The sequence below is a fragment of the Haliotis cracherodii genome, unplaced genomic scaffold (assembly GCF_022045235.1).
Source record: "Haliotis cracherodii isolate W230 unplaced genomic scaffold, xgHalCrac1.p SCAF_10, whole genome shotgun sequence".
Lineage (NCBI taxonomy): Eukaryota > Metazoa > Mollusca > Gastropoda > Lepetellida > Haliotidae > Haliotis > Haliotis cracherodii.
Genome location: NW_027266265.1, coordinates 31118578 through 31131825, shown reverse-complemented (window position 1 = coordinate 31131825; position 13248 = coordinate 31118578). Strand labels below are relative to the sequence as shown.

Below are 13248 nucleotides of genomic sequence, written 5' to 3'. Positions count from 1 at the left end.
TTGACAAAACATCTGATGTGAATCAGTTACTGGCCAAGTCTAAATTACTCTGGTCTAGCTCCTTGTGACCTAAATTGTCAACCTCGTTAGATGATCTTGAGTTACAATGATCAGTGCCTTGACCGCAACTTTCGTGCATCTTGACAAATTTGGGCATGTTGTCTGCAAGAGATCTACTGTTAATAATCTCTTAATGAACATGTATGACAGGCACTTTGGTGAGACATTCATTTTGAAAGGCAGTTTATATTAATCTGAATAAATCTTGTATAAATCTTACATGTCGATATGGTCTACATAAACCTTGTGTACTGGCCCTGCTATAACCCCTGCATCGTCTAATTCTTGAATTGTGAAGTGACATTTCCTGAAAGGAATTCAGGCCAAACACGGTTCCGTTGACTGACATAGTTACCCATAGTCATAGCATCTTTTGTTCAATCTGGTCTCGATCACACATTTGCCGTTCATACACACACATGGGTGTATTTAGTGAAAATTCAGAAAAAGACAGGTCTGTTTCCCACAATTATTTTTAGATATCTGGAATTAGAATATAAGTTATTCTGAAATGTTAAATAGTCAAAGGGTTAAAAATAAGTGTGGAAACATACATCACACTTTGAAATCAGTAACTGATTTAATGCTTATTATTCTCACTGTAATATGATACACCATGAACAATAAACAAGCTCAAGGACTTTGCTTTCATGGAAGTTGAGAATGGAATGATATCCGAAAAACAATACGTTACATAATGTAAGGCAAAATCAAATAAAATTCTCAGTAATGATCTTCATACATTTGAAGTTCTTATGTCTACAGTTCATGGGCGCAGACTACATTCAGATATACAGAAAATGCGGAAATGTTAGCAATCACTGTAAGAGCATTAATTATGCAACAGGTGTGTTGATGCATCATCTTACATTAGATATTGAAATAAAATATTCAGACTGATTAGGCCATCCATATAACTTTTGTATTTCTGATTTCTGTAATCATGTATATCCATGTGGGCAAAATGGGTGGGAAAAAGAATATATCCTTTTTTTACCCTTTGGAGTGGGTATTGTTTAGATCTTGTAGGAGAATAAAAAGACACACAGATGGCCTTACTCAAATAATACAGAACTTCCAAAGCAAACACAAGATATAAATATTAATTTTCATGATTAATAAGTATGTCACAATAACTTATGATGTACTGGTCTGGTTTCTTGACAGAGCTGTGTTATATTAAAATTAGCGTTTAATTCACAGGATCACTTCACTGTCATTTACACCTATGATGAACATGCATTGACACATTTACTGCATTTGGGTTTCCACACTGTCCAAATTATTTGCAATTGATGAAAGAGATCTGTTCATCTTTTCTCTAGCTATTGATTTTCATCTCTATTCAGTACATGGACAACACAAGAATTTATCAGTTCTCAGTTCTAAGTTACTATAATACTCATAGGTCAATGCTCGAAAGACTAGTTATTTTTACATATATGTCAGGTTATCATATATTCGTATGTATCTTTCATCAATTATTATTTGGGGGGTTTAGGATTAAAAAATCATCCTTGGAGCCAAGGTAAGAACTATAAGTGAACACTGTATTCACCATATTTTGGCCCTGCTAAAGTAAGTGCCCCCTGACCAACTAGAGCAATCTGTAAGTTTGATTGTTTGTTGTTTATGCTGCACTCAGCAATATTCCAGCAATATGATGGTGGTCTGTAAATAATCGACTCTGAACCAGACAATCCAGTGATTGACATCATGAGCATCGATCTACGCACTTGGGATACAATGACATGCATCAACCAAGTCAGAGAGCCTGACCACCCGATCCTCTTATTTGCTTCTTAGGACAAACATAGTCGCCTTTTACGGCAAGCATGGGCTGCTGAAGACCTATTCTAACCCAGATCTTCACAGGTTTGTAAGTAATTTCTCAAGCACCCCATGTGAGACCGAAAATTTACATGACAGTTCATAGTTTCTGTGAATATAGGTTGTTTACAGAAACAGCAGCACAGAAGGGGTTTATAACAGCCTTGCAACTACTATAGAATTTTTATTACTTTCATCGATGTTTGAAACAAGTTAGTACACTACCGCTCGATCACTAACAACTAATTTAACTTGAGTATGTTTTACTTTGTCAATTTTCCAAGTTCAAAAGGTGCTTATTATGGACAATACGGTACATGGACAGAATTACTGTTAATCATACTATGCATATTCTGCCTTTCCAGAGATGTGTGTTAACGAATAAGCTGACATTTATCAGGGTTTGACACTCAAAAATAGAAAATAGAAACTAGCTCATGTGTCTAGAAAAGACTACAATACTAGCAAAGTACTAATGCCTCTAGCCCACTGTGCAAAGCATTACCGCTGATTGGCATTGTTCAAAGTGAATCTTGTTTCAATATTCTTTGCAGAACATATTCCAAATCATAAGAAAAGTAATTAGACAATGTTATTTGTTTATTGTTGATAACTAATGATCAAATGGCTGTCTAGTTATTTCAGCTATGAATTAAACCAATGAATTTGTGAAGGTACTTATCAGTTTGGTCCACAGTTTCTATGGTCAGTCCCTATTTATTGCACTAGCCATCTTGGTCAGGAGAATATAAAAGATATGGCTTGCACTTGTCTGGCCGGCCAGATTATTTGTTGAGCACTGTTAATAATGGAAATCTGACATAACACGTAAAATGACATCAGCAGTATACGAGAACATATCTTCAAGACTACGCTGAAAGATGGTTAATCCATTATTCCAAACACTGACGGCGTTAACTTGATTGTAGTCAGCATTAAATAAATGAATTTGTCTACTGTGGTGATCACATTTTGTGAATGACACTGAGTTTAGGTATCTGAAAAGTACATTTTCCTATCAATAAGTTAAATAAAATACTCATTTTAAGTGATAGATCTATGAAAAAAACAGTGGACAACTTATGCTACTGGTCCGAAGCCCTGAGTTCAGAGTCTGTGCCAACAACTTCTGAGTCCACTAGCCTGAACAATTGTCTCTTGGCATAATTTTCTATAGATTGCGGTGTTAATATGTACTATTATAAGCTATGCATACGAGACCAAACATACATTTCCTACACTTGGAATCGTAGCTTCAGACTAGTGTCGCAGACTGGTCCAATGACATTGGTCTAAAAAACCCAGGTAAATTATGGTTCACACAATAACTCGAAAATCTACTGAAAATGAGGAAAAGAGCAAAGTTCATTTAAGCAGTCAAAAGTTTTTGGCATAAACTGAAATTTGTCCATAAATCGCAGTTATTGATGAAATAAATCCAACATTTTGTATTTTGCAAGTATGGCTGAAAGAATCAATTAGTCAGCAGTTCACGCCAAAAAAAGCAAATCAATAATCCAGGCTTGTAATACCCATTTTGGTAATATACTGATGGAATTGAATAAGGGAACAATGAAAAATATAGGGAAATAAGCTCTACTGCCAGTACATTTGAAATGGCTCGCAAATAAATTCAATACAGGTCGGAATCAAAGAATAAATATGAAAAAGATATGGAAATCCAAACACCAAAGTCAAAGGATAAAAGTTTGATCATTATCAAAGACGGAAATACATGGTTCACTTTTACAATTGTTGTTTTCATAGAAGGTCTTCAAAAAATAATTTCACCATGTTCACATGACAAAATTTTCTCGAACAAAAAGCCTTCACATAACCTGTACATATTTTCATGTAAACATTTTGGTACCTGGAGGCATCTAAATTACAATTCACAAATACTATTATCATAAATTATGTGTAGGGCATGTCGACACTTAAAACAATGTATGCTTAAGAAGTTCTTTCAATCCTCCCCTAGTAGCAAAGTCCTTTAACATTAAAAATAATATATCTGTAAAACCACTACTGTTACAATAGTTAATCAAACATATTACAAATTTACATGTCTGTGTGTGTGTTTGTTGTTTAACACCACTATGCAATATTCCATCAAAATAAGGGCAGCCTTGAAATAATCTGGAGTCTGGACCAGACAATCCAGTGATAGATATCATGAACACCGATACACATAGACATGGTACGATGACATGCAATCAACCAAGTCACCGAGCATGACGTCCCAATCTGACCTTCTTACAAGAAGCATAGCTTGCTGTGGACCTATTTTAACCCAGAATCCTGATGGGGTGAATTAACATGTTTTTGAGTCAGTGTCACTGTACACCAATGATCTAAAGAAATTTCTGAAAACAGGCACTCAATTAAGACTCCTTAGTACATGTAGTAACATAGTAAAACTAACAGCAATTATGTTTTGTCTGAAGTCTCAAACTAAACACTGAGCAAGTCATTGCAAACACTGAATCAGCTATAGTTATCACATCCTCCATTAAACAATGAATCACATCATCATTCTATTATGAAAAATACCCTGAACCCATTCACCATCATTGCTTCATTTCAGAAGCAACGTCCCCATCTCCCTCTCTCCTATTACAAACTTGGCACAGAATTTCTCTCTCTCATAAGCTTGAAATCAACACTCATTTAAAATGCCTCTTCTAAACACAAGTTCAATACAGATCTAAGTTGAAGCTTCATATGAGCGAGCCTTTGATATATTTTATCTAATGGTTAGACTTGTTATAAACATAATTTGATCGGATGGTTAAGTTCATTTCAACCCGACTCAAAACGAAGCTTTGATTGCCATTGGGTCCAGATATCTATCATAACACAATCTGCGTTAGAAATTGGCACTAGTCCTGTAGTCCTTGCTAAACGGCCCAATATTTCAGGTATCATAAGGAATAGTAGAAATTTGCCATTTGGGGGATTTTGATATATATTATCATTATAAGGACGAGTAGATAAAAATGTTAGTTTCTACCACTGACAATGGAGATTAGATATGATACACTGGATAATCAAGGGTCTCATGGTTATGTAATGCTGTGCAGTTATTTGATGGAATATTGCTATATAATCATGGTTAAAAGCTCATAACATGTTGTGTTCAGGTTACCAAGCTTGAAAAAGAGAACAAGCTGACAAAAGTTTAGTGCTGTGAACATTCAATACTCTGACCTAAAAGACTGGTTAATAAACAACTGCAATTATTTTACTTGTATGAAAAAAAATATCAATAGATATGCAATTGAAATAACAAAGATATTTCCAAGATTTCCTTATACATAAAGAAATGAAGTCAGCACTATGGTGAAATTGCAGTATGCATAAATGCTCCTGTTGGCTCCCAAATGGAGAGCAACTTGTTAACAAATACTGTATTCAGCTGATAGTCATGTTTCAGATAACCAAAATGATAACCTTCATATTCAATTTCAAAATACATTCCTTATTAATAATTGGACATTATCAGTAACGCAAAAAAAATAAATCTGTAATCTGTCGTCATTGATAAACTTTTTCAAATATTTGGTCAAAGATTCAAGCATTACTGAAATATTATAACTTTTTAGCAAGATTATAAAAGATTCTAGGGAATAAACATCAATAAGCAATACTCAATTGAGAATATTTCAATAAAAACCCATTCTTTGAATACACAAGTGGTTAGTACACACCTGCTGAACTGATATACTTAGGTAAAAACTGAATAAAACATTTTGAATCATTTGACATCTCAGACACTAGAAATTGATGCCAATTAAAAGAAATAAAAAGTTCAGTTCAGTATGTGAGTACCCAATATTCAACACTTAAATATGTTGTATTTCAAACTTTTACAGCACTACAATAGCATTATTACAAAGGTAAGTATTGTAAATAATAGATGATAACATAATTCAATGTTTTACATCATGTTCATTGGAGTACATACTTGCGCCATCCTGTCAGAGGTTTACGTTTTTCTTCTTCTGTTCGAAATGCGAGTGACAGTGCTGCTAATGGCCATGCTAGAACCAAACACATTCCTGCCATCAGAAGTCGGAGTGGGGCAACCGTAACTGACATAATCACAATCTGAAACAAAATGAGAAGAATTAATGTCACGGAAAACACAACCATGATTGTTCAGATTCCCAGCAGTCTGTGACTTTAGCCACTTGTCTGATGCCCAAGGCTAGTCAAATTTTGTTGATCCTGTCAGCTTGGCTAATACCTATCAATATATATTACTCCAAAGATGTTAAGGACTGGGCCAGCTTATTCTTTCATATTACCATAGTTAATCTATTAGGCATGACAGATTATCTATAGTCATATAAACGAATCAGATGCTGCTTAATTTCTTTGGAGTAGTATTCTAACCCTAAATTTACTGAAAATGATGCTGAGAGACAAGTTCGGACAAGTTAATGCAAACAGTTTTGGCACAAACTGCTTCAATGTCAGTTGGTGCTTTATGACAAACCTATACCTCCATCTGCCTGTATCAACACAATTATCATTTGAAAGTCACACTATAAAGTAGCTACATTTTGTCAGCAACAAGAATAATAGAAGTTTAGTTTTTATGATCTGCTTATGTTTTCCAGACTGAAAGAAATTTGACTTGACTCTGTGGCTTAAGTTGCAGACATATCACATTTCATAATAGTACACACAAATGGTTGAGCAATGGGCCAAATGACAAATGTTGAGGATCAGGTAAGCTAAAAAGATACTTTATTTCAAAATACTACAGGAAGAAGACCTTGCTGAACCTGTTTGTCACCTTAGTTTTGAACACTGCATTACCTGTGAGGTATAGATACAGCTATGAAAACATGTTGACAATGTAAAGTTGCATTGATGACCCTGTGGTTAATTTATAGAACTGAACTGCCCCTGTGGTCTAGTGGTAGAGTGTCCGCCTGGAGAGCTGAAGGTCCGGGGTTTGATCCCTGGCAGCATTATATCAAAAGACGTTAAAAGATGGTACTTGTTGTTACCCTGTCTTGCGCTCAGCATTAAGGGGCTAAAACAAGGACTGGTTGGCTCGGAGTCAGTATACTTTGTCCGAGTAGGGTATTCATGTTAAACTGCGGCTCGTATCTCAGTGAGCTAGCGCTATAAATCGGCATCAGTCTGGACTAGTACAAGCAGCCACATACACACATGCATGCATGGCCCTATATATCTGCCATAATCTTGGACGCGACCTTAAACCCAATTTCACCTGACCTTACCTTATAGAACTGACTCTGAGGTCAATCTCATTCAAATCAGATATTTTACGTGGATACGATACATGTTGCCATGGTTTTGATAGCTCACAAATTTCAACATTGTTTTTGATACATCTTGATCAACTGAGCCAAAAAAAAGGGAAAAGTTTATGACATGAATGATGATTAAATAATGATCATTTTTAAACTGCTCGGCACAAGTTGCCAAAAGATCTTAATGGCTTATCAATTCAAGCAATGAAAACAGCTCTACCAATAATGCAGTTATGCTGGGCAAGGCAGTTTTAGCTCATAGTTATCAGTGCTAATATTGATTTGAAGTACCTGGGTAGATTCAGTTTCCTTTCTGACAACTCTATGTAACTTGTCCCACTGAATACACACTGTACCTACTGTAAAAGCATATAATCTAGGATTCCGAAATAAGTGCCATTGGCAAACAAATTGGGGAAAACATAATTTGGTTCATAACTGTGATTATTATGAATATCTGTATCATGTATATAGATGTATTTCTAAATTCAGTGATATTTTAAGTGTGTTAAAATTTCTCTTTTTTTTCCCAATGCAAAAGCGTAAAAACTAAAACATCTTTTTGTTTATTGGTCTTGTCAGTAAAATGCAAGTCACCTCTGCTGGCAATAACATTAATTATTACTATAATAGCATGGTAGATGGTAATATTTAATGACATGTATTTCAGACTTTAGGGCTGAATATTGGACTCTGAGCAGGCCTACAAAAATCTCTTTCATGACATGGATGGTATTCATCTACTGGTCCTAGACTCTAACACAGCATGACTATCAGTTACCATGGTTATCTGTGACTACTTTGGGTTGAAAACACTATTGAAACAGTGAACAAATAAAAAGCTTTCTGCATTGTCCATTTTTGTATAACATTGGTAGTGTCCAATACAATTAACATACAATATATACAGTTTCCTGGTCATGGGTAGACACTATTAATTAATCCAAGCATCAACATTTCAGTTATGACTACTGGTTTATGGTATTAAGCATTCTGAAAACAAGTCCAATCTCACTAACGTCAGATCTTAGTGCTCACTAATGCTACACAAAAGATCTGAGGATGTCCCATTACAGGTTATGTCCTAACTACCTTTGATGAACTTTGACCGACCATTGAAATGACAAACAGGAAGTACATATCAGCCAATCAGAAAGCAGCTTTCTCAAGTGTTATGCCGTTATTCTAAACACAGCAATTTCAATTCCAGACTACACTTTGAACAATATTTTGATGAAGTTCTTGATTCAAAATTTGAAAACTGAACAAGAGAAAATTCTGTAATGTTTGATAAATAGCTGAGATTGTATGGCAGTACTTCTCTGGGTCTATGAAGAGTCTTCTATTTCCAATGTTTACCCCATCGAAGTAAGAGACAGACAATGTCTTGCATTTGGTTGGTTGGTTGGTTTGTTGTTTAACGCCTCACTCAGCAATATTTCAGCTATATGACCGTGGTCTGTAAATAATTGAGTCTGGACCAGACAATCCAGTGATTAATACCATGAGCATCGATCCACGCAATTGGGATCGATGACATGCATCAACCAAGTCAGTGAGCCTGACCACCCGATCCCGTTAGTCGCCTCTTACGACAAGCAAGGTTGCCTTAAACGGCAAGCATGGGTTGCTGAATACCTATTCTACCCCTGATCTTCACGGGTCCTTGCATTTGGAATCAGTTGTATAGCCTGGAACTGTCATTAGGAATGCCTAGTAATAGCAAACACATTAAGAATTTCACTTTCGCCATCTCGCAAGCGATGATCTCATTGGTCACAAGGAAGGTTGTTCTGACGTGACCTGTAATTGGATATCCTCAGATCTTTGTGAAGTGGTAGCGAGCACTAAGATCTGACTTTAATGAGATTGCAACAAGTCCTTCTAGATTTCCAACAGTCTGGGGACTAAAGGACTTTAGTTTAGTAGTTAGTAGTTAGTGCCATTTTGAACGTTTTTTGGAACACAATGACATGCATCAACCAAGTCAGCGAGTCTGACCACCAGATCCTGTTAGTTGCTTCTTACGACCAGCACGGTTTGCTAATGACCAATTTTAACCGAAATGTTCACCATGTCCTAAGGGACAAGTAACTGTGTCAACCCTGCTGATATAAGTGAATAAGACACTGCAATAAAACATTACTTTCACTCCTAAAATAATATTACTTGAACATTCTACTTCCCCCTTCCATGAAGACAATGTCTGTCAAAGTATTATTCAAATGTTTGTAAGTTGACCGTTTCGTCAATAAAGAATCATCAAGAGATTAACTATTCAGATCTAAAAGCCGTAAAAGGTGACTATGCTTGTCGTAAAAGGCGACTAACGGGATCGGGTGGTCAGGCTCGCTGACTTGGTTGATGCATGTCATCGATCCCAATTGCGTGGATCAATGCTCATGATGCTAATCACTGGATTGTCTGGTCAAGACTCGATTATTTACAGACCGCTGTCATATAGCTGGAATATTGCTGAATGCAACATTAAACAACAAAACAACCAAACAACCAAACCAAAGAATAGAACACAGTTATATTTTCTTATGTGAACAAACTCAAATTATTATCTTTGCAAGATTAACCCTCTTGGTGCCATGGGACCATATATGGTCCCTCACTTTTCATACCTTCATAGTGCAAGGGGACCATATATGGTCTCATGAAAATGCCCCTTTTCAACTGTGAATTAAGATGTCCAACACTGATTGCGCAAACTTAAAATAATAACCATCATCACCCTAATCATCTCAGCTTCAACATCATGTAAGTCATAGTTTATACAGTACTACGGATTGCGAAATATGGTGAGATTAATAAAGTGGTTACTGAGCTTCTCGACCTTTTTCTGCCACATTGAACTTCAGGCAAATGACGGCAATATTTTTATTATGCACCAATTTCACATTCTTGTAACTATTATAATATCAGACAACCAATTTGAAAAAGAAATCTGATCAGAGTGGTCAGAAAGCTTTACTTGTCCCCACTGTACAGTTATTGGAGTAAGAGTACAAACGTTTAGTCCATAACGGAAGTTTTTTGTTCAAGTATTGCATAAGTTTATCAACTGTGTGTCATGGCGATTAAGCATGGCGCTAGAGACGAAAAGACAGTGCAGATTGTCTTTCTGCTTATGATGCTGATTTACAGAAAATATCCAAATCAAAGATATGGAAAAATAGCTATGATCGTTAATATATTTAGGTGGTATAGTGTATTTTTATGGGCAGGAAGTTCATGATCAAAACCTCAACATTGAATGGCCACGCCCGAAGTGATTGACAGGGCACGTTGGCATCATATCTGTGCCACGATTTCCTGTCTACCGGTTGTCCTACATGCTCGCTCGTTTAGACAAATAACTGCTACTTTTTTCATATAAAATGACTTAGAGTCATGTGTGATTGCTCAAACTACCTGATCGTGTGAATGACTTGCCCTAACTGTTTCACATTTTGTCGCAAAAGGACATTTCAAAAGTGTGGCCACGACATCTAACGTGAGACAACGCCATATTGTACACACTTTGTACCAAGGTCGGTTTCACATGTGGGTTCGGCCCCCGTTTCTGTTGATGGTACACGTGATACAAACATCATCCAACTACTGAAATTATAGCAAACATCAACATTCTTCAGTGATGACAGCAATACCTTTTTGGCATTTGGGTTAATACGATGTGCTGTAAAGTTTGATTTTGATTTTTCCCCCCCCTTTCATTGAAACTGTGATAATGGCGCTATGATTGGTTTGCTAAATTGTGTACAAATGCTGATTATGAACATGCTCTAATGGTGTGGGATAAATTAGGTTGTAAGAATTTAGGCGATTATCACAATCTGTACTTAAAAAACGATGTACTGTTACTGGCCGATATATTCAAGATATTTAGAAAAAGATGTTTAAAACATTACGGTTTGGATCCGGCATGGTACTATTCCAGTCCCGGACTATCGTGGGATGCATTGTTGAAGAAGACCGGTGTAGAACTAAAATTACTCGCCGATTATGATATGCACTTGTTTGTTGAGCAAAGATTAAGAGGTGGTATATCGATGAATGCGAAAAGGTATTCTAAAGCTAATAATGAATTAGTGGAAGGATATGATTCGAGTAAACCTGATACGCACATATTTTATCTCCATACCAACAATTTGTACGGATGGGCTTTGAGTCAACCTTTACCCACGGGTGGGTTTGAGTGGGTCGATGTGAATGATATCCCCACAGATTCCGATAAAGGGTACATACTAGAAGTTGACTTGGAATATCCAGCAGAGTTACACAAAGACCATAACAGTTATCCGCTAGCTCTCAAAAGATAAATGGTTAATAAAGATTGGATGTCGGCATATCAACACTCCTTGATGGGTAATACTAGGTTTGCTAACGTAGAAAAACTCGTACCAAATTTGATGGATAAGACAAAATATACAGTTCACCATGTTCACTACAGAAATCTCCAGTTATATTTATCACTTGGCATAAAAATAAAGAAAATACACAGAGTTCTTAAGTTTGATCAAAGACCTTGGATGGAGCCCTATATAAGGCTGAACACAGATTTAAGAAAGATGGCTACAAGCAATTTCGAAAAGAACCTATATAAGCTCAAGAATAACTCAGTATTTGGAAAAACTATGGAAAATCTAAGGAAGCTTGTTGATCATGTTGATGTTAAATTAGTCTGATCTAATGAGGAAGAAAGACTTAGGAAACTTATAGCGAGCCTGGCTTTTAATAGAAGCAAGATATCTGATAACGACTTAGCAGCACTGCATATGCAGAAAATAATATAAAATTCAACAGACCGGTGTACGTTGGTATACGTATACTTGACTTGTCAAAACACTTAATGTGTGACTTTTATTACAATGAACATAAGAAGCATTACAGTGATAGATGTGAGGTGTTATATACCGATAATGATTCTTTGATGATGGAAATACAAACCGAGGATGTGCATAAAGATATGGCAGAAAAAATAGATATGTACGACACGAGTGATTACCCAAAAGATAATCCATTGCACAGCGGAGTATGTCGGATAAAAACCTAAGATGTATTTTATAAAGAAGGCTAATAATGGGGTTAAGCTAAGGGTGTTAAGTAGTATGTGGTAAAAAAGCATATCAAACATGACCTGTATTAAGAAGCATCCTTCAATGGCAGAACATTCAAACACGAGATGAACACTTTAAGAAGTGACAATCACAGGATATATGGGTTAAGAATGAACAAGACATCATTATCCCCCTTAGAAAAAGATGGATTGATAAGGATGGTATAACTACCTATGCTTATGGTTACTTAGGGCGGTAATAATGTATCGTTGGGAACTATCAGCAACTCTTCTCGTACAAATCCCCTGCCCGGCCCATCTTTAAGATAATATAGAATAGGCTCACCTGCTTTCATTTCCAATATCCTCCTGGGCTATAGTACATTTTATCAATTTTTGATAAAGATTAATCTTTCTTTTAAAACAATTCATGACATCGTTGAATCGTATCATGGGTATTGCATAAAAAATGACCTCTGTAGTAACATTATTGGGTGGTGAATCTGGCTCCAGTGGAGTGCGGAAGAACTGTCATTGCCTATACCACTCCAATTGTGTATGCATATATATAATCAAATTCACATTATTAATTGAGTGAGTGAGTGAGTTGTGTTTAACTCCGCTTTTAACATTATTCCAGTTATATCACGGCGTGTCAGCTTAATGTGGGAGGAAAGCCCGAAGTGATGCAGGTCTCAGACGTTTACCACTTCGGTGAAACCCACGAGCACGGGTATGGTGCTGACAAACCTAGAAACATAATCGTGGTGAACCGGGATTCGAACCCACAATCATAGGTTTCTGGCGTGTCCAGGGGACGCAACTCTGCACAGCGAATCGCGGCGCCTTAGACGACTGGGCCACCCGTGCCCCCCACATTATTAATCTCCTCAGACAATGGAATATATCATCATAACACGACAGCTTGTATTTCAAACATTCTGCCATAGATATTAGATCTAATTAATATAACATTTACAAATTATTGATGTACACTGTACT

The 13248-nt window shown here is 36.4% G+C and overlaps 1 protein-coding gene across 1 annotated transcript in view; it reads right to left on the bottom strand.

Annotated features, from left to right (window-relative positions):
- The window catches only part of LOC139454302 (lysophosphatidylcholine acyltransferase 2-like), a 51619-nt gene that overhangs the window by 35146 nt on the left and 3225 nt on the right, over positions 1-13248 (bottom strand). The window contains exon 2 of the mRNA XM_071235922.1: positions 5858-6000. Within this exon, the coding sequence (XP_071092023.1) occupies positions 5858-6000 (143 nt within the window). The remainder of the gene's footprint in view (positions 1-5857; positions 6001-13248) is intronic.